Source organism: Muntiacus reevesi, chromosome 8, assembly GCF_963930625.1.
Source record: "Muntiacus reevesi chromosome 8, mMunRee1.1, whole genome shotgun sequence".
Lineage (NCBI taxonomy): Eukaryota > Metazoa > Chordata > Mammalia > Artiodactyla > Cervidae > Muntiacus > Muntiacus reevesi.
The window spans coordinates 22918476-22940591 of record NC_089256.1 but is presented as its reverse complement, the minus strand read 5'-3'; the positions used below and the strand labels follow the sequence as shown (position 1 = coordinate 22940591).

At 47.0% G+C, this 22116-nt stretch overlaps 1 protein-coding gene across 6 annotated transcripts in view; it reads right to left on the bottom strand.

Moving 5' to 3' along the window:
- Positions 1 to 1651: 1651 nt before the first annotated feature.
- Positions 1652 to 22116, bottom strand: part of PKNOX1 (PBX/knotted 1 homeobox 1) — a 47498-nt gene continuing 27033 nt past the window's right edge. For 4 of the 6 annotated variants that reach the window (XM_065942733.1, XM_065942734.1, XM_065942738.1 and 1 more), the window contains 6 exons: positions 17581 to 17680; positions 16519 to 16616; positions 11433 to 11561; positions 7694 to 7770; positions 5431 to 5603; positions 1652 to 4765 (listed from right to left, as the gene is read on the bottom strand). In XM_065942733.1, the coding sequence (XP_065798805.1) occupies positions 4554 to 4765; positions 5431 to 5603; positions 7694 to 7770; positions 11433 to 11561; positions 16519 to 16616; positions 17581 to 17680 (789 nt within the window). In that variant the 3' untranslated portion in view covers positions 1652 to 4553. The remainder of the gene's footprint in view (positions 4766 to 5430; positions 5604 to 7693; positions 7771 to 11432; positions 11562 to 16518; positions 16617 to 17580; positions 17681 to 22116) is intronic. The other 2 variants (XM_065942736.1, XM_065942735.1) reach the window with 2 other exon arrangements.

The window sequence follows — 22116 nt, the reverse complement described above, 5'->3', positions numbered from 1 at the left end:
AACACCAATACAGTACACTAATGCATATATACGGAATTTAGAAAGATGGTAACGATAACCCTATATGCAAGACAGAAAAAGAAACACAGATGTATAGAACAGACTTTTGGACTCTATGGGAGAAGGTGAGGGTGGGATGATCTGAGAGAACAGCATCGAAACATGTACATTATCAAGTGTGAAACAGATCGCCAGTCTAGGTTGGATGCATGAGACAAGTGCCCGGGCCTGGTGCACTGGGAAGACCCAGAGGGATGGGGTGGGGAGGGAGGTGGGAGGGGGGATCGGGATGGGGAATACATGTAAATCCATGGCTGATTCATGTCAATGTATGGCCAAAACCACTACAATATTGTAAATTAGCCTCCAACTAATAAAAATAAAGGGGGAAAAAATGGTACGGAGATCTTAGGTCTTAGTGAAAATAAGAGGGTCTGTCTGTAAAACGGCAAAAATAATTTGTGCTAAGAGTTTCTTCTTAGAGGGTATAGAGCATAGCACGTGGGCTAAACGCAATATACATTATTTAGGACATGTGCATAATACAACAGAATGCAAAACACTGAACATTTGGCCCAAATAGAGTTATTTTCAGGGTTTGCCAGGTCATTGCTTTTTAAAAACGTTGTTTATTTTTGGCCGTGCTGGGTCTTTGTTGCTGTGTGGGCTTTCTCTATTGACAGCTGCGGTGCGCAGGTTTCTCATCACAGCGCGTCCTGTTGCAGCATGGGCCCTGGGCACACGGGCTTAGCTGCTCCTCACCATGCGCAATCTTCCTGAACCAGGGATCCATCCCAGGTCCCCTGCATTGGCAGGCGGATCCTTAACCACTGGGGCAATCCCGATTGTTATTTACTCGTTTCTCTTTTGAGAGAATATTATTAGTCAAGTATTACAATCTTATAAACCAACTTCTTCTCTTTATGAATGAAGCACTTAAAGCCTAGAGGGGCTGTAGGCTGCACCAAGGTCTCGCCAGGTGAAATTTCACACCCACCCTCTCCCCTCTGACCTAAAGGAGTTGGAGACAGAACAGGGTGACTGTCTTCTGTCAAATTGATAAGAACCGTGTCTTAAAACAACACACTTCACCGCTGTCATTCCTCACTCCAGTCAGGTCCACAATTTTACACGCACTTAAAAAAAATACTTTAGTCTGCAGACTTAAGCCTCTATGCTAAACCTGAGCCTCTACATATAAACCTTAACCTCTATGTATAAACAGTTTGGCAGTTAAAACTCTCTGACAGTGGTTTAATGGACTCTTCAGCGCAACCAGAAATTTTTTGGCAGGAAATTTCACATTAGGAACTACAAAAGGTAATACGTTACTGATGAATTGTTTTCTTCTCATTATTATCAGAATACTACTGATTCTGATAAAAACAACAAAAGCAATAAAAAACAAACTGAAGCTTTCCATTTTTTTTTCCTGGAAGACCAGTGACTACCTCAAGAAACTCAGAAAACACTTGAAGATGCAAATGGGCCTGAGTGCTCCAGGGTGGTGCAATCCTAATTTTTTAGAATCTGTGGGGGTCACGACAAACCCCAAGTGTCACCAGCAAACACGTCAACATCTGAATGTTGTCCTTAAAATGGAAAAGCATCTGTGGTGACATGAGTTTTAGAAAATAAAACGTCCATGAAGCATGTTTCTGTTTTTAATTTTTTTGCTTTGATAAATCAGTTGCTTCACAAAAATCCCTTTCAAAGACAACAATCCAAGAAAACATTGTTACAGCATTCACATTTAAAGATTGTCAGTTCACAGACCAGACAGAACTAAATTAGGGGAGGGTGGCAGGGGTTTTTTCCTGTCCCTAACTGCCAGAGGCGGGCTGTTCTCACCTTCCTGGGATGTCTGAGCTTGTCTGAAATAAAAGGTGCTCCCCCACTTTCTCGCCCTGGTAAGAGTCAGGTCAGGTCGTGGGCAGGTCATGTGGAGAAGACCCTGGGACCCGGGCCACAGTGGCTCCAGCATCAGGGCCCTGTGGTCTTTGAGCGAGCTGGGGCCGTGGCCCACCTTACGTTGCACGCTGGACAAACACTTACACTGTTTTATTTCTGGAATCAGAACATGAAAGCTGCGTTACTGCGGCAGCTGGAGCGTGGCTAGACGTAGCCCAGCCATCTGCTACCCGCTCAAGAGCTGAGCAGCAGGTAACACGACACTCTCAACCTGGGCTGCAAGACACAGTCAAAACCATCCTTCAGGGAAAGGAATTTAACAAGAGCAAATTCCTTTAAGATGAGAGCTCAGCAGGGTTGTGCTCTCTCAAATGCTCTAAAAACCCCAGGGGCTGGGAAATGGGTCTTTATTAGGTGCCAGCTAACGACCAATGCCCCAGACAGTGGCTTATGAACCAAAATAGTCTGCCTATTGGGTTAAGATCCCATTAGTTACTCATGAGAAGAGCAGCATGGAGCCCAGGTGCACGCATGGAGCCCATTCTCGAATGATCTTTATCCTAGTCCTCTGAATGTAGGGACCAGGATGCAGATTTCAGCTGCAGGGAGCAGGGACTGCGACCCCAGGCACCGACTGCCGGACCCCAACATGGCCCTGATGTGGCCCCATGTCCCTGGCTCCAGGGAACAGGATTTCTGCTTGGGGAAACTGACCTGGAGTGACCACAGGTCGTGGTCACCAACCTGAACCGGAGGTCAGAGGGACGGAGGGAGGCGAGGGAGGGAGGAGGTGGCTGGCCAGCTTCCACAGGGTCTCGTCTTAAATCCTAACTTTGTTGGACTTAAAACAATCTTCCAAACTGGTATAGTTTAAAAGATGTGACTTAAAATATATAAAATTGTTTAAAAGGAACACAATAGCTGCTTTAAAATGTTATTTTCTCCCCCAAAAGAGAGTCAAGTTTTTCTTTTAAATCTCCTAAAATATTTTAAAAGAAATTCCTCTGTATTTCTTGCTTCCTTCTAAGTTATCCAGGAAGTATTCTCCTATGACTAACTTTAATTATTAATAATTTGGGAAGAAAAAGTCAGTTCCAGAAAAAAAATCTGCACTTGCTCAAAACACCCCTGGGTAGCCTTGGTCCACAACCAATCACTGTCACTGCTTTTCAGGAACTGACAACCATTAGACTGTCCTTCAGGGCTTCAGGTGTCCCACTGACGGTGATGCAGAGACATCTTCTGTGAAACCAGGTCCTGTTTCCTCGCTGAGAAAAAGCCTCACTTGAAAGGAAACAGGCGGATGCAAATCCAAACCCAGGGAAACAAACCCAGTCTGCTCTGTGGTCCGTCTGGTCACCAGGAGCCAAAGTCCCACCGTTATCCAGACATCCAGACGTGATGTGATCAAGTCAGGGGAAGAACCACCAACCGAGTGATAATGAGCCGCCACCCCACCTCCAGGCCCTGCTGGTTCCTGTCCGTCCTGCAGTGGACATGCAAATAGTGTAACAAAGCTGAGGGCCTGCTCTTTGGCTGCTCTGAGCCAACAGGATGGACGCTTGATAGTAGTATATGACACACGTTCTATGCATAACATACACTGACCAAAAGCTCCTAAGACAACGCCCAGCCAACATGGCACATCACCACTTAACCGTGGTTAAACTTAAATTAGACGGAAATAGTCAGCAAAAGCTTTAAACTGACCACTGGCTACCACTTCTTAACTTATCTAAGCCCTACTGAGTAAATACCTTGAGATGTACATTTAGATCAAGTGTAAATTGCAATCTGAGCAATATATTGACTAAAATTTGAAGATATCAAAATTTCATTAAATAGATGTTTCTTTTATAGTAGAAAATGTGAACTACTACCCTGGGAGAGCAGAGAACCAGAATGCTAGCTAACTGGGAGCAGGTTCATCAAATTTGGCCAATTCAGAACATTCCAAATTGAGACAGTCAATAAGCGTGTACTGTTTCTCCTCTAGAATTTACCCTTGACATAGTCATAATCCAATTCATAAGGAATTTATAAAAATAGCTTTTTATCCAATAATTCCAGCAAGGTAAAAATAGGAGTTTCTTTTCATATATAGCAAATGACACAGGCTCATGGAACATGAGAACGGAACCACATTTGAGTCGCCAAACATTCACCACAGGTCACACACGGTTTATTGTGCTGTCGTCCGCCTCGCACGGGCGGTCTCCAGGTGCAGAGGCTTCTTCCTAATCCCGGGGCTGACAAGTAAACCAGCCCCCTGAGACCTGCCTTAACCACAGAACGAAATTAAAACTGCATAATTGTTCAGAAAATGGTAGCACTAGTCCTTAATCTAATTAGGGGCTCATGGGGCAGAGGGGAGGTGTTTGTCATTCATCACATTTTTAGCGTTAAACCTTTAAAGAATCTCCTTAAAAACACACGCACACACGCACACACACACACACGTGCACACACGCGCACACACACACCTTGAAAGAAGAAGTCGCTGCACCGGCAAAGACGCCCTGGAAGCTTACTATGAAATACAAAAGTGCACTCTTCTATGCCTACATATAAAACATATTAGAAATAAAACTGTGTAAAATGTTTGCTGTGCAAACTATAAAAAGTGGGGCCGGGCGGCGGGACTACTGCAGGGAGTCGCTGTTCTCCAGGACAAGCCCGCCCAGGTGGCCGGGCGCCAACGCCGCCCCGCCGTCCCCCGTGCTGTCCACTGAGTCATCCTCGCTCTGCTCGGCCATCATCACCTGCTGCACCGCCAGCGTGGCCCCATCCGACGACAGGGACTGCAGGCTGTCCACGTTCATGCTCACGGGCGCGGTGATGGTCACGACGGCTCCTGTGGCACAAGGCGGCGTCACCAGGCCATCGGGGTTCAGCGACCCCCGACTGTGTTTCTGGGACCATCCACAGGGATTTAAGGACTGTCTCTAGGATCGTCCCAGACCCTGCAAAGCTCAGCTCTCTGTCTAGAGAGGGTCTGAGGGTCAGGATGGTAAAGGGACAGACGCCTGGGGTGGAACGCAAGCATCACACTGAGGACAAGGGACCCAGGACACAGGGGAGAGGCCACAGAGGACAGGCAGGGGTGGGGGGACGGAGGTCACTCTGCAAGGGAAAGTGAACGCCTGAGACACATGCTCCTTGTGCTCCAGTCCAACAGCGGGGGAGTGGGGACTGCCAGGTACCTGCGGGCGGGACATGGACTAAAGGCGCTGGGCCGTGAAGGCTCTGCGCCAGGAAACTGCACAGCTGGATGAAGCCTGAGGGGACACAGAGGGTGAAATACCAGGCGGTGGGCACATGATACACACACCCCCTGCACTGACGCAGGAGGGGCAGAAAGAGGCGGGGGTGACCTTAGGGGTCTGGCCGTGCACCCCGCTCTCTCAGGCACCTGGACCAGCACTGTCCTCATGGTCAGACGCAGCAAGACTGCTGCCTGACCTCGGCTCACCGCCTCACCCGCACCCGCAGGACGGGGTCGCCCAGCCCGGTGCCCACCTTCAGACACAGTCAGCTCACTGGCGGCTGGCTGTGCTGCTCCCGAGGCGATGGAGTCGGGCCAAAACCTCTGGACGGGTCTGTTCTGAGCAGTTTTTTTCTTTGTTTTTGGAGTTTCTGAGCAACTAGAATCCAACATCGGCTGTAAGATTCGTCTTCTCGCATTGATGAACCTGCGTGACGGAAATACTCATGTCAAAATGGCCTTTCCAAGGGCCCCATGGCCTCAACAACAGGCCAGGTGCTTCACAAACCACATGAATGTGACCACGTATTCCCTGCTGTAAGAAGCGCTTAAGAGTAGTAACACCAAGCATCTCATCTAAACTTCCAGAGAACAGGGCTGTTTTTAGAGTAATTCACTTGAATAAAGACAGACTGTCCCACAATGTCTTTTCTCCACTCTGATTTACCCACGTCTGTGAATTGGGTATTCACAATGACACAGATGACACTGTTCAAGCTGGGGATGTGACATGCCCTTCTTTAAGGAAGCGGCAGGTTAGAGCAGCAGAACCAGGCACCCTGCAGCCTCCGATGTCCGCGGCCCGCAGGCGGTGCGTCTCTGAGAGCCCACCCGGTCAGGCCCTGAGTGTGGACAGATGTCCAGCTCTGAGGCTGCCTAACTGAAATACTAACATTCAAAAACATCTCCCATTGCCCGAGGACATATTCTAATGATAGATATGAACAGGCTGACACCACAGAGCTTTGTTCAGACACTGTCTCTGGTCCCTGCGGCTGAGTGTGAGCTGGACTGAAGGGTCACAACAGCCCCTCAGCGCACCACAGACCCCAGCATGACCTGGGAGGGAAGCCCGCTGCCATCTCTGTCTGTCCTTCTCTGTCAAAGCTGCTACGAGGTACAGGCATGAGCTAATGATGGGTGTGTCCAAATTCACTCCAGAATACAATTTTGCAAATGTAAAAAGAAAGAAAGTCACAAAAGGTTAAAAATAACCACTAGAACACTTCAGAAATTTTAGAATGTATAAAAGACACGTATTAAATTGTTACTAATTTTAAAATGAAAAGCTGAGGTCAAACCTTCTAGAAAAGACAATTCTGTTAATAGCACAGAGGAGCAAGTTAGGAATGGCAGGGGCCCACAGGTGAAGAGGCTGACAAGCCACCATCAGCACATCCAGAGACATCGCTCTGTCCTCTGTCCCTCACCCATCCGTCAGTCACTGAACCAAAACACAGCTTCTAAACGGGACGCCGTGAAGACAATGGAGACTATGACAGAAAAAGATGCGACAAAACTCACAGCAACAAAACACTCAAAACCTTTCAACTCTTGTTAACACTCTGTTTAAAAGATCCAACAGGAAATAATCCAAACACCATGGCTTATAATTGCCACTTAAGTCAAAAACAATAGCTCAAAGGCAAGAGAGTAGAAATACTTAATGCAGTGCCAAAGCATACTTCTGGCATGTATAACTACACAAAATGGAAAATTTTTACTGTTTATATTGGAGTCTATCTGACTTTCAAATTTAAATTTTAACAGTTAAAATGAAAATGCAACAATGCTTACAAGTGGTAGAAACTGTGTCTTCTTTTACGCATGCCAATGTTATTAAGCTGAAATCATGTTCTACATCTGAATGACACATAAAATAATAAGTAAAAAATGAGGCCAGTGACAGAAAGTGCAATGCAAGTGCAAATTTAGACCCCAGAGCCACTTGGTGACATCACTACCTCTAATTTAAGGGGAAACACGTGGTCAGGGTCCAAGTGTTCAGTGACACATGACATCAGAGCCACAACAGGGTGCTTCCTCTACAAAGTACACGTTTCCTTCTCAGGGCCCCTTGGGCCTGCTGTGGGGCAGGACCACTGTGGCTGGCCAGCTGGGGGGCTGCCTTCCCACATCACTGTTGAAAGGATACAGGGTTCTCAAAAGGAGGGAGGGGCGTGGGGGCCACCAGTGATCAGGTGAACTCACCTCAGCTGTCCACGGCCCAGGGAAACTTGTCCACAAAACATCATGGTTTAAGGGGGGTTGGGGGGGAGGCCCTGGAGAAACGCATTTTTGATTGAACAAGTAGATCATAGGGAAAAGTCCTTGGGCATCAGTCACAAAACTTGGGTGAAAGTGTATGAGATTTATGCTTAAGTGTCCTGCCGCCAATTCCAGACTCTGATAACAGAGGAATGCTCATGTAATTCACCCAAACTGTACTATTCACTGGTGTCAGGATTTCCAGGTGTGCTGTTGACAGCACAGTTTCAGAAAGTGGGTGCATCTTACCAGTTGTTAACTTGGAGTAGTGTCAAGTTTGTCTGAGCAGCAATCTGTTTTTTCTCATCTTCCGTCGGGTATGGATGCTGAAAATAAAAATGAGTGTCACTGTGAACTTTAGTTTTTAAAAAGGAGCTCAAGACCATCCTGGTAAAACAGAAGCACACAAATAATTGTTAGTAAAAACTGGTAAAAGCACTGTGAACAGTGCTTTTAGCTAAAACTTAACTTTAGTCTTATATTTTTTCCCAGAAATGCCTAAAACAGAATGAAGCCTTTCTCCCAGCTGCCCAAGAACACAGGTGTTGCAGCAGCGGTGGAAACCCAGGCAGAGGTGTCGTCCAGACGGGAGTCTGGCTCAAAGGCCACGGGGAAGCGAAGAGATGAAGGTAAGAGCATTGGAAGTGGAGGGACTCTGGGGGCTCTGCCCAGAGGTGCTCTCTAAGCACCCGATACAACTTATGGTTTTTCCATCAGCTTCACAGGTGTCATTTCAGAACCATAAACTGTATCCGTTTAAAGCAGATAAATGGCTGTGTTTCGCCCCACAGCACGACAGATAATGTGATCACCCGTGCACATCCTACACAGGAATCCACTGATTCTGCACACTCACAGACGAGGAGCCCGAGCAGGGCCGGGCACACCCTCCCCATCCTGGGCTGGTGGGACAGGAGGCAGCAGGAAGCGGCCTGGACAGGCTGCCCCAGGCCATCACGTCCAGGTGACACGTTCTGTCATGGGAACTGTGAGCATGAACCGAACGGGGATGCACTGTGGTCACCTTACAGCGTCTGCTAGGCTAACGAGTACTGTTGGCAGAGAACTCAGCTGGGGGCTGGGGAAGGGGTGTCTGCTATTTCTTCTTTCTTTCATGGATGACTGAGATATGTCACTTAGAAAAAACAGAATTAAACCAGACGTAAATGCAGACATATCTAGGAAATACTGCAGGTTCAGTTCCACACGACCTCATTAAATTGAATATTGCAATAAATTGGGTCACAAATTGTTCTGCTTCCAAAAAGGTATATAAGTTGTGTTTACACTATACTGTAGTCCAATAAGTGTATAATAAGCATTTTTGTCCAAAAAAAAGTACACACCTTAATTAAAAGAAACTTTATTGCTAAAAATAATTATCATCTGAGTCGTCAGCAAGTCATGATCTTTTCACAATAGTCACATCAAAAATGACTGATCACAGATCATCGTAACAAACATAGCAATGATGAAAGAGTCTGAAATAAATATTGTGAGAATGACCGAAACATGACCCAGAGACACAGAGGGAGCACATGCCGCAGGAACAGCGCCGGCAGATCTGAGTCACGCTGAGCTGCCACAAACCTTCAACTCGCAGAAACCGCGACATCTGACAAGTGTGATATGCTTCTGTCAAAATTCACAGAAGCACCAAAGGAAGGTAGTTTCTATCTACAGGAATAACGTGTCCAGAGGTGACTGTCCTCCACATGGGGGACCAAAGAGACATCTACTCTGAAACCTACATGCACTCAAGTCCCTCATTTTGCACCGACCAGGACCCCAGAGAGTGGGCAGCACCAATAAAGGAGGAGGTGGGAGTGTGTTTCAGTTCTTAAGTGAGCATCCTGTGCTGGGAAAGTCACCGTGTGTCTTGGGGACAACGGAACAGCAGCAGATTCATCTCAGCAGTGCTCCAATGCCTCACACTGACAGTAACTCACTTTCATTCCACAGAGGCGCACACACGGAGCCAAATGAGAGCTTCTGGGAACAGAAATATTGTTCTTGTCCTCTAAAAAGCTCATAAAATAAAAAGGTGACAGGAAGCAAGTACACAAACCAGGAAAAAAACAAAAGTAACAACTTCTGCCTAGAGTGTGAGGAAAACCACAAAGGGAGGATAATATTTACAGGAAACAGGGCAAGAAGACATAGAAAATGTTTACACGGGAAAAAAACTGGCATTTTAAAATGAGCCTATGAGCAAGGTCTATTTTAGAAATGATTAATACATTAAAGGAAACAACAGGAAAAAACTTAATTCCATTACGTGTGTAATAGTCCAATCACTATATTATAGATGTATTCACTAGCTGTAATAATCACAGTACATTTAGAAACACGTGCGATCTGCTTTCTCACCAGGTACCTAAGCTTTCTAGTGCTTTGGGCCCTCGTTCATTGTGTTAACTAGATGCACGACCTTCCATCAAATCCATGGGTCCTGATTCACACACCACCTCATTCCCCATTATTATAATGAACATCACTGTGACACTCTAGCCATGAAATCTCCATTTCCTTCTGACTCTCTCTAGGACCAACCTCCAGATGAGGCTGTACTGCGGCAGACAACAGTGTTCTCCTTCCACATGTGTGCGTGAGCTGCCCCCTCCCGCCGGGGCCCAGCGTGCAGAGCCTGACTCCAGGCAGAGGTACGAGGCTTAGCAGTGACCAGGGCCAAGCCCCAGGGGGACACGAGGCAACAATCGGGTGCTGGCCTTGGGGCTCCCAGTCGAGGGAGGACAAAGAAGATGCCAAGGAACAACCTTGGCTTTAGCCCAGGCAGCAGGCACCTCTGGGGGAAAGGACTGTGGAGACCTGAGGGCACCACGGTACACTGGGCAGAGGTAAGGAGGCAGGCACAGAGGATGCGGCTGCAGGGGGTGACAATGGTCATGATGCCAAGGGGCAGGTCTGGGCCCACCGGCTCAGCTCAGGAGCAGCCCCGGGCAGGACTGTGGAAGGAAAACCTCGTGGATGGACATGCCTGGTGGAGAGGGGCTTCCTGCCGGCCTTCCTGGCCTCCTGCCCCTCTGGATGCCAGAGGCAGCCTCCAAATCTGCCAACAAGCCCCCGCCCCCCTCCTCCACCTGGACAGGCTATAACTCAGTGGGTGAGCACTTTCCTACCTCCACCCACTTCCACTCCCCCCAACCCCCGAAGGTCAGCCTGTCCTTCCCAACCCAGCAGCTATACCACTGTCACCCCTGAAAACTACTCGGGGTCGCCCCCTCTCCTGAGTCAGGGGCGTGAGGACTGGAGCTTGGGTGGGTCATGAACAAGTCTTCCCATGAAATCAACAGACCAAGCTCCACTTCACAGTCAATAGCCCATCTGCCGACCACTCTGCCCACAAGCTCAACTCCTCACCTCCCTTTCAAATCTAACATACATAAAGTGTGGAAAGTGTTAGTTGCTCAGTCATGTCTGACTCTTTGTGACCCCATGGACTGTAACTCTGCCCATGGAATTCTCCAAGCAAGAATACTGGAATAGGTTGCCATTCTTTCTCCAGGGGATCTTCCCAACCCAGGGATCGAACCTGGGTCTCCCACACTGCAGGCAGATTCTTTACAGTCTGAGCCACCAGGGAAGCCCATAACATATATAAAACATAACCATTTTGCAAGGTTTTGCCTGAAAGCACCATTTCTCTGCCCGCTTCTCTAATCAGCCTCACCTCCCCCCTGGTATGTTCCACAGGCAATTTCTCTGAAGCCCGGGCACTGTTAGTATCAGCTGAACTCATTCCCTCTCACTAGTGGTATCCCTGGTTGATTTCAGTTTCCTGAAGCCTTTCCTCCAATTCTGGGTAGCCTGCCCTCCTGTCTCATGGTCTATGCACTAAGGACAGTTAACAAAACACCGATTCTTAAAAACTGGCCTACCAGCCCATGTAAGTCAATGCTTCCTAGACAACAAGCAGAAAGAAAGCATCTCGAAGCCATGCTAACGGGGCAGTCACGTCTGTTCTCACCCCGATGTGCTGAAAGAGCCAGGACCGCATCACGTTGGTGGCGTGCTTCGGCAGGACCCCCCTCTTGTTCTTAGATGAGCCGTCATCTTGGTGCAAGATGCTGAGATCTTGGTTTAACTGTAACTGAAGCTTTTAAACAATTGAAAATAACGTTAGACAGCACAGAACGTGATGGCATATCCAACTGGCTTATGACTGCAAGTGGTGAGAACAGCCAAGGCTCTTCTGGGTAAACAACTTATTTATAGTACAGGTACAAACAGTTGGACTCCGTACGGGTTAACTTTCTGAGGATTTGGTCCCCGCATTGTAACCATTTAGATTAGTGTCTCAGCTATAGCGAGTGAGGCAGGTGGGACGGGCACTGAGTCACCCGCTCTGCAGACAGATAAGCGCCTTCTTGCGCACACCTGTCCTCATCTCGCTGCCCCTAGCAACAGACGTGACAACAGCCCATTTCCTAGCCTAAAAGCAGCCAATGAGAAAGGACAGGGAAGCCAGAAGTGCCACTAACTAGAGGAGCCAGGCCAGGAGAACAGGAAGTGTGGGCAGAGGGGCTGGAGGGTCCAGTGACCTTAGCCCCGACGGCCCCACAGCCACTTGAGACATGGCCTCCCTTACCCTGAGCAGAGTATGAGATGCCTGTTCACTCCATCTTGGAAGCAAAAGGATGCATGTGTGACACCCCTCAGACGGGGGTCCTGCCACATAAACACGGGGAGAGAGCCTGGGGCCCTGTGCCCACACTGGGCGGCACCTCACTCCCAGCTGCTGCAGAGACACGGGGGCCATGGTGTTCACCACCCCGACCAGGGACAAAACCACGGCCCAAGTGGCAGCCTCCACACTTGCACAGCAGGGCCTTGCCACTGGGATCTGTGCTTTAACTTAGAACTTACAGATGCGGCAAACTTCATACATAAATGTCCAGTAGCTTCTGCAGGTCAGTTTCAGTATCACATAGTCACTAACACAGTTTACAGGATTTGGAAGTTCATTTTGGAGAGTAAAATATATTTTCACTATATTACCTGTACTTCCTCCGGATTTATATCATTTTGGATAAATGAATGCCAAGATTTAAACAGAAATTATGACTTAAGGAGACATTACAACTGTATCTAAAATTTCTGAAAACTCAAGATTACTACCATGAGCATGACTATTTTCTGGGATGCATGTGTGTTTTTACTGAAGGACTGAGTAGTATGAAGCATTGCCTGTACACTCACGTGTGTGTGCACATGGAAAACAAACTCTTAAAATTAGTTCCACTGGGGGCCTGAGGTGTGCCTGCCTCATTTACGGCCTTCTTCATGACATCTGACGTGGGGCTCCATTTTGGTGTTGCTTTTCTTGTTCAGGGTGAAAGCACGTGTGGCTTCATGAACAGGGCAAGTGACAGCTGGCTGTGTCTCGACTTCACGGACACCTCCAAGAGGGTCTGGGGAGGCAACTAGGCTGAGGGCCTGCGTGGGGACCAGCACGCCCAGCCCGCTGCCCTCCAGCACTGCCTGGGCCTGCACGTGGCACGGGGATTTAGAAGCCTAGGAACCTGGGTGAAAACTTAAGGAGTGAGGCCCCCACCACCCCCATCATTCTCAGCGCATGTCCAATCGGCCTCAGTCCTGCAGGGACTTGGGGCATCTCCCCAGAGAAACAGAACAGAGGCTGTAGCCTGAGCACAGCTGGAGAGCAGGAGGAGGGGAGCCAAGGCTAGAAAGAGGCTGAGGAAGGTTTGCACAGAAGTGCGAGACCCCCACCCACTCCCACCCCTTCCCCAAGCAAGAAATCTAAGTCTGCTCCAGCAAAACTATAGAAGGAGGAGGGCAGAATTTGGAGATCAGGCCACAGAAGAGCCAGCTGCCACGCCCACAGCCTGACAAGCAGCAGACAGCATTCACGTTTATACTGAGAAGAACAGTCAACTCTCCCCAGACACCTGAAAGCCTCTATCACAAACCGCAAACACCAATGCAATGAACCAGGTGTGATGCAGAGGAAATGGACAGGGGACCTTCATGGACGTGATTTCAAAAAAAAAAAAAAATCACAGAGGGCTAAGAGTCTTAGAAACTAAAACTACACTTAGTATTTTAAACTTAATAGATGGGTCGGAAGATAAAAGGAAATTTCTCAGAATGTAGATAAAAAGTGGACAGTGGGAACACAAAGATAACAAAACAGAAAAATCAGTAGACTCAGCTTAGCAGGTCGTGTGTCCAGTTAGTAAGGGCTCCGGGAGGACAGGATGTGCATGGGGGTGGAGGTGTCACAGAGAGTTCAGGGAATTGTCCCAGACTCAAGGACGCAAGGTCCTTGGCAGTGCCCGGCAGAGAGCAGCCCAAATAATTCTGGTAGGACCATATACACAAATTTACAGGTTTTATTACTCCCAGAACACCCCACCAGGGCCCCCATCAAATCTATTTACTCTTTTGTGAAAAATCCCACGGGGCTTGTTTCACTGCTCCCAGCCCTGCTGCCCTGGAAGTGACAGACAGCTGGGACTTGGTGGGGGTTGGGGCTGGCCAGGACCGGGGCAGAGGGGGCTCGCTCGTCAGCCATGCTGCATGTTAGGAAGGGGCTCCACTGACCTAACCCACACTCTGCACGTCTGCTCTGTAAACTAGAGGAAAATTGAGTCATATTCTCCCTTAAATGACAGCATAAATGAACCTCTACAAAACAAATAAGCATGTGATTTACGAGTGCTCTTCCTCTAATTCTTTGCTATGATGCTAGGAAATGTTCTGCAAGGCAGCTCTATGTTCAGAGCTGTTGTAAATGGAAAACTTCAGGGAAAGCAGGCTTGTGGCGGGGCAGTGGAGGAAGGGTGCTAGGGGGCCTAGCCCCACCCTCCCCGCTGCTGGGCCTGGGAAGCCACCTCGTGTTGCGGGCCTGTGGGCCCAGCAGGCCCCTTGCCCAGGCCTCCTCAGACCTGCTTCTGAGTTAGGAAAATGTTGAGATGCCTAGGGCTGGGCCTCAAAGCGGCCAACAAGGATGTAGAAGACATCCTTGCAGGCCAAAGAGAACTAATGTAAACAACGGTCTGAAATAAGTACTGATAACAGAAACACTGCTTCTGATGTAAACTCAGCGAAGTGGAAAAAAACAAACAAACAACTGCATGTGTGTCTAGAATAGAAAGGAGACCGAACCTATGGACACCTTATCTTTGACAAAGGAGGCAAGGATATACAATGGAAAAAAGACAATCTCTTTAACAAGTGGTGCTGGGAAAACTGGTCAGCCACTTGTAAAAGAATGAAACTAGAACACTTTCTAACACCATACACAAAAATAAACTCAAAATGGATTAAAGATCTAAATGTAAGACCAGAAACTATAAAACTCCTAGAGGAGAACATAGGCAAAACACTCTCTGACATAAATCACAGCAAGATCTTCTATGACCCACCTCCCAGAATATTGGAAATAAAAGCAAAAATAAACAAATGGGACCTAATGAAACTTAAAAGTTTTTGCACAACAAAGGAAACTATAAGTAAGGTGAAAAGACAGCCGTCAGATTGGGAGAAAATAATAGCAAATGAGGAAACAGACAAAGGATTAATCTCAAAAATATACAAGCAACTCCTGAAGCTCAATTCCAGAAAAATAAATGACCCAATCAGAAAATGGGCCAAAGAACTAAACAGACATTTCTCCAAAGAAGACATTCAGATGGCTAACAAACACATGAAAAGATGCTCCACATCACTCATTATCAGAGAAATGCAAATCAAAACCACAATGAGGTACCATTACACGCCAGTCAGGATGGCTGCTATCCAAAAGTCTACAAGCAATAAATGCTGGAGAGGGTGTGGAGAAAAGGGAACCCTCTTACACTGTTGGTGGGAATGCAAACTAGTACAGCCACTATGGAAAACAGTGTGGAGATTTCTTAAAAAACTGGAAATAGAACTACCATATGACCCAGCAATACCACTTCTGGGCATACACACTGAGGAATCCAGATCTGAAAGAGACACGTGCACCCCAATGTTCATCGCAGCACTGTTTATAATAGCCAGGACATGGAAGCAACCTAGATGCCCATCAGCAGACGAATGGATAAGGAAGCTGTGGTACATATACACCATGGAATATTACTCAGCCGTTAAAAAGAATTCATTTGAATCAGTTCTAATGAGATGGATGAAACTGGAGCCCATTATACAGAGTGAGGTGAGCCAGAAAGATAAAGAACATTACAGTATACTAACACATATATACGGAATTTAGAAAGATGGTAACAATGGCCCTATATGCAGGGCAGAAGAAGAGACGCAGAAGTACAGAACAGACTTTTGAACTCTGTGGGAGAAGGGGAGGGTGGGATGTTTCGAAAGAACAGCATGTATATTATCTGTGGTGAAAGAGACCACCAGCCCAGGTGGGAGGCACGAGTCAAGTGCTCGGGCCTGTTGGGCTGGGAAGATCCAGAGGAATCGGGTGGAGAGGGAGGTGGGATGGGAGACCGGGATGGGGAATTCGTGTAACTCTATGGCTGATTCACATCAATGTATGACAAAACCCACTGAAAAATAAAAAAAAATTAAAAAAAGAAAAAAAAAAAAAAAAGAAAGGAGACTGGCCTTACTTCATCACAAACACAGAGAGGGCAGGAGGACTCAAGGCAGGGCCCACCACAGCATTTACAGCTTTGTCGCTACTGCAAGCCCAGCCCCACACCCTCAGCTAGAGGCCTGCCGTCTGCCGTGGGCCTCCAGGGCTCTGGGAAGGATGCGTATACGCAGCCTCCAATCTCCAGCAGTGGGGAGAGCTGCACAGCCCCATGTGGTGGGGAGGGGTCCTGAGCGACCATTTCCTCCTTCTTTAGCTTCTCTGAACTTTGCAACAATAAGGCAGACAAAAGTGAAAGACAGGCAACACGGACATTCAGACTAACTGGGGAGTACCTGAGGAAGCAGGTCTGGGACAATGACCTTCACGCAGAGGGGAAAGCTTGAGACCAGCTCCATTTGTACCCCACACTATGAACACACGCCCCATCCTCCCCCTGCACTGTGAACACATGCCCACCCCACTCCACCCCGCCCAGCCCACTTCCACGCACCTGGGAGTTCTGGATCCGAATGGTGCCAGGCGACAATGCCTGTGTCACCACTTGGCCTTGGGGAGTGACAACTGTGACAGGCTGATAGACTGTACCCCCTGGAAAGGATAAGAAAAGTTAAATCACCCCAAGCCTCAACAGTGAACACCATGCCTCAGTGTACCTATGGAAGAATAAAGTCATAGCTTATGGGCTTTGAAAATCATTTCAGTTGGTCACCAGCACTTTGCTAGCTGACCTATCACTTCCAGGGCTTCTCATGAGACAGTGTGGGGGGGGTGGCTGGGGTAGGTGGGGAGTCCGTGAGCCCCTTCCTTGGCTCGCTTCTATTTCCTGGCACATCTTAAAGGACTCAGGCAAAGGTATGAGATAACAGTTCTTTTTACTCTAGCTATTTCTTTCATCCAATGTGCTTTCACCTTCCTGGGGAGGTTTCCTTTTGTATGATCATGTGGGAGTTTCAGCATCAATTTCACCCCCTCCTTCAGTGCCCTTGCCCTTTTCATGATGGTTCTGATGTGCAATCTACTAAAAACCATCACAGGAAGGAGGACAGAGTCTACAGTTCCTTGGTGCATCAAGAACAGGTAACCCCAGCATTAAGACTGCATTCTCATTCCTTGTCATCAATTAATAATACGACTTATGTAATTCCAGCTGAGATATTTCAAATCCCAAAAGATGATGCTGTGAAAGTGTTGCACTCAATATGCCAGCAAATTTGGAAAAACTCAACAACAACTTAAGATTTTCCAGGTGCTGCTAGGAGGACAATTAAAAATTGTGCTATTTAAAAATTACAGGTGGTTTTTGCTATGTATTATCAACTTCTATATAAAACCATTCCTTCCCATATTCTTTGACAGGGAAACACAATTTGCATAATATATTTGTTACTGAGAATTAACAAGAACCAGACATTCAAAGAGATCTAGATGCTGGTGATCCTGTACTGGGAACTGGCATTAATTAGAAACGTTGGTTATGTGCTGCTTCATTCTAACATGAAGGACTTTTTTCTGCAAAAGCTCAAGGAAAGTGTCTCTTTCCCTATCATCGTACCTGCCACTGTTGCCATGGTGACATTCCCCTGCTGCAAAGCGGATGCTGGCACCACGATGCCTTGGGGGCTGAGAGTGCCTGTGATGGCACTCTGAATCTGCTGCAAGTCAGAAACACACAGCGGAGAGGTTATCAGAAAACAGAAAACCCACGGTTAACACTTCACAGCAAGTGGCATAAAGGCATCATTAATAAAGGAAAGACGCTCAAGCAAAGAGCATCATCAGATGACAAGTCTTCACAAGGCATGTGCTACATCCGTATCTGGAAACCAAGAGATGCAACACTGACTGTTAAATATGATGATCAATACTGAGATAGGACTTTTAATTTAGCTTCCAAAGATTATCTTTCACCTCATCAGCATACTAAACACACCCTACAGCCCTGTAGGTATAATTAGGAAGACAAAAATTACCTGATCTCATGACACACCTTTTCCATTCAACTCAGCTCAGAGTTTTCCAAGAACCAAAGCCTCCTGGACAAGATGAACTACTCAGAAGAAGATGCCACAGGCTGGGGCTGTGGCGGGGCGGGGGTGCACCCTGGGCAGCAGAGTCTGTACCTGCCCTTCCCTCTGCGCAGAGCACACCAGAGCCCCCAGGGTTCAGGTGTGTGGGGTGCCGGGTCTGCGCCTGGCCGACTGCAAGAGCCATGCAAATGTCTGTAACACCACACTGGAGGATCTACTCATCTGAAGCCAGATCCAAATGGGCTAATTTATCCATTTTCTGTGATGGCTGCCCTGGGAGTTGACAAAGGACAGGCTCTCTGCACCTGGCTTCCAGCACTGGATTGGCAGAGGGCAGGCACCCAGACATTTGAGGGGTTAAACAGCCTATGTGGATATCCTTCAGAGATAATTCCTCTGTGTGCCATCACATCGATTTGAACATAAAAGCTCCGGTCAGTCTACATCAAGTTTGCTGCATAAATATAAAGCCACCTAAATCAGTCATCTGAGCTCCCACATCAGGACCACAGAAAAAGAGGAGCAAAATTAGACCAAAGCAAGCAGAAGGAAGGAAAAAATAAAGATGAAAACAGGAATAATGAAATTGAAAATAGAAAAACAGACAAAGCAGAGATAAGAGCTGGTTCTTTGCAAAGATCAATACACTGACAAAACCCTAGTAAGACTGACAGAAAAAAAAAAGAGAGAGAGAGAAAAACAAATTACCAATAATGGGAATGAAACAGGGGAGATCATTACAGACCCTAAAGACATCAAAAGATGAAAAAAGAATACTACTGTAAACACTCAACACACATAAATTTGACATCTGCAAAGTGCAAAATGCAGCATGAAACAGATAATCTGAATAGCCTTATAACTAATAAGGAAACTGAATTAGTAATTTTAAAACTTCCAAAAAAGAAATCTCCAGGCCTAGGTAGTATCACTGGAGAATTCTGTCGAGCATTTAAAGAATTAACACCAGTTCTACATATCTCTTCCAGAAAACAGAAAAGGAGGGAATACTCTCCAATTCATTTCATGAAACATATTATCCTAATACCAAAGTTAGCCAAAGACTGTACCAAAGAAAAGATAACTAAAACTAAGATCATGGCTTCCTGTCCCATCACTTAATGGCAAATAGAAGGGGGAAAAATAGAAGCAGTGACATACTTTTCCTAGGCTCCAAAATCACTGCAGATGGTGACTGCAGCCACGAAATTAAAAGACACTTGCTTCTTGAAAGGAAAGCCATGACAAACCTAGACAGCATATTAAAAAGCAGGGACATCACTTTGCCGACAAAGGTCTGTATAGTCCAAGCTATGTTTTCTCCTGTAGTCATATACGGATGTGAGTGTTGGACCATAAAGAAAGCTGAGTGCCAAAGAATTGATGCTTTCAAACCATGGTGCTGGAGAAGATTCTTGAGAGTCCCTTGGACTGCAAGGAAATCAAACCAGTCAATCTTAAAGGAAATCAACCCTGAATATTCACTGGAAGGTCTGACACTGAAGCTGAAGTTCCAACACTTTGGCCACCTGATGCAAAGAGTCAACTAACTAGAAAAGACCCTGATGTTGGGAAATATTGAGGGTAGGAGGAGAAGGGGGTGACAGAGACTGAGGTGGTTGGATGGCATCATCGATTCAACGGATGTGAGTTTGAGCAAACCCCAGGAGATAGTGAAGGACAGGGAAGCCTGGGATACTGCAGTCCATGGAGTCGAAAAGAGTCAGACACGACTTAGCAACTGAACAACAATTATAAAATTTACAAGGAAAGGCAAAGGAACTAGAATGCCAAAAATAATTCTGAGAAAGAATAAACTAGGAGAAATCGACCTACCCAGTTTTGAGACACATATAACTGGACATGGAATAACAGACTGGTTCCAAATAGGAAAAGGAGTATGTCAAGGCTGTATATCGTCACCATGCTTATTTAACTTATATGCAGAGTCCACCATAAGAAACGCTTGGCTGGAGGAAGCACAAGCTGGAATCAAGATGGCTGGGAAAAATATCAATAACCTCAGATATGCAGATGACACCACCCTTATGGCAGAAAATGAAGAAGAACTAAAGAGCCTCTTGATGAAAGTGAAAGAGGAGAGTGAAAAAGTTGGCTTAAAGCTCAACATTCAGAAAACTATGATCATGGCATCCGGTCCCATCACTTCATGGCAAATAGATGGGGAAACAGTGGAAACAGTGGCTGACTATTTTTCTGGGCTCCAAAATCACTGCAGATGGTGATTGCAGCCATGAAATTAAAAGACGCTTACTCCTTGGGAGGAAAGTTATGACCAACCTAGACAGCATATTAAAAAGCAGAGACATTACTTTGTCAACAAAGGTCCGTCTAGTCAAGGCTATGGTTTTTCCAGTGGTCATGTATGGATGTGAGAGTTGGACTATAAAGAAAGATGAGCACCAAAAAATTGATGCTTTTGAACTGTGGTGTTGGAGAAGACTCTTGAGAGTCCCTTGGATACAAGGAGATCCAACCAGTCCATCCTAAAGGAGATCAGTTCTGGGTGTTCAGAAGGACTGATACTGAAGCTGAAACTCCAATACCTTGACCACCTGAATCGAAGAGCTGACTCATTTGAAAAGACCCTGATGCTGGGAGGGATTGGGGGCAAGAGGAGAAGGGGACAACAGAGGATGAGATGGTCGGATGGCATCACCGACTCAATGGACACGTATCTGAGTAAACTCTGGGAGTTGGTGATGGACAGGGAGGCCTGGCATGCTGCGGTTCATGGGGTCGCAAACAGTCGGACACGACTGAGAGACTGAACTGAACTGAATAGCAGCAGGAATCAAAACTAGACAGTCTAGATACACATAACATAGAACACAGAAATGGGCCCTACTAATATACCCAACTAATTTTTGACAATAGTGCACATGTAATTCTATGGAGTAAGTATAGCCTTTTCAACAAACAGCGCTGGAGTGAATGGACAAACATCGGCAAAAAAACAAACCTCAAAATGGGTCACAGGTTTAAATGTAAAATATAAACATTTTAGAAAAAAAAGTAAGAGAAAAAAATCTTTGGAATCTAGGGTTAGACAAAGAGTTTTTAGACTTGGCACTGAAAAGTGTGACTCATAAAAGGAGATTTAATAAATAGGACTTTATCAAAATTTAAAAGGTTTGCTCTGCAAAAGACCCTATTAAGAGGATGCATGATAAGCTGTAGACTTGGAGAAAATATTGGCAAACAATATATCTAATGAGGGACTTGGATCTAGAATGTTCAAAGGTCAACAATTTTTTAAAAATCCAGTTGGAAAATAGGCAAAAGACATGAGTAGACATTCTACCAAAGAGGATACACAGATGGAAATAAGCATATGAAAAAATGGCTGCCATTTCCCTGATGGCTAATGTGAAAGACAACCTCAATGAAATGTTACCACACGCTGAGGGTGGGGAGGGCTAGGGGTCAGCTTCATGGGGACAGGGCTTCAGGCTGGGAAGGGAGGGCGAGGGGTCAGCTTCATGGGGACAGGGCTTCAGGCTGGGAAGGGAGGGCGAGGGGTCAGCTTCATGGGGACAGGGCTTCAGGCTGGGAAGGGAGGGCGAGGGGTCAGCTTCATGGGGACAGGGCTTCAGGCTGGGAAGGGAGGGCGAGGGGTCAGTTTCATGGGGACAGGGCTTCAGGCTGGGAAGAGAGGGCGAGGGGTCAGTTTCATGGACTGGGCTTCAGGCTGGGAAGGGAGGGTGAGGGGTCAGTTTCATGGACTGGGCTTCAGGCTGGAAAGGGAGGGCGAGGGGTCAGCTTCATGGGGACGGGGCTTCAGGCTGGGAAGGGAGGGCGAGGGGTCAGTTTCATGGACTGGGCTTCAGGCTGGGAAGGGAGGGCGAGGGGTCAGCTTCATGGGGACGGGGCTTCAGGCTGGGAAGGGAGGGCGAGGGGTCAGCTTCATGGGGACAGGGCTTCAGGCTGGGAAGGGAGGGCGAGGGGTCAGCTTCATGGGGACAGGGCTTCAGGCTGGGAAGAGAGGGCGAGGGGTCAGTTTCATGGACTGGGCTTCAGGCTGGGAAGGGAGGGTGAGG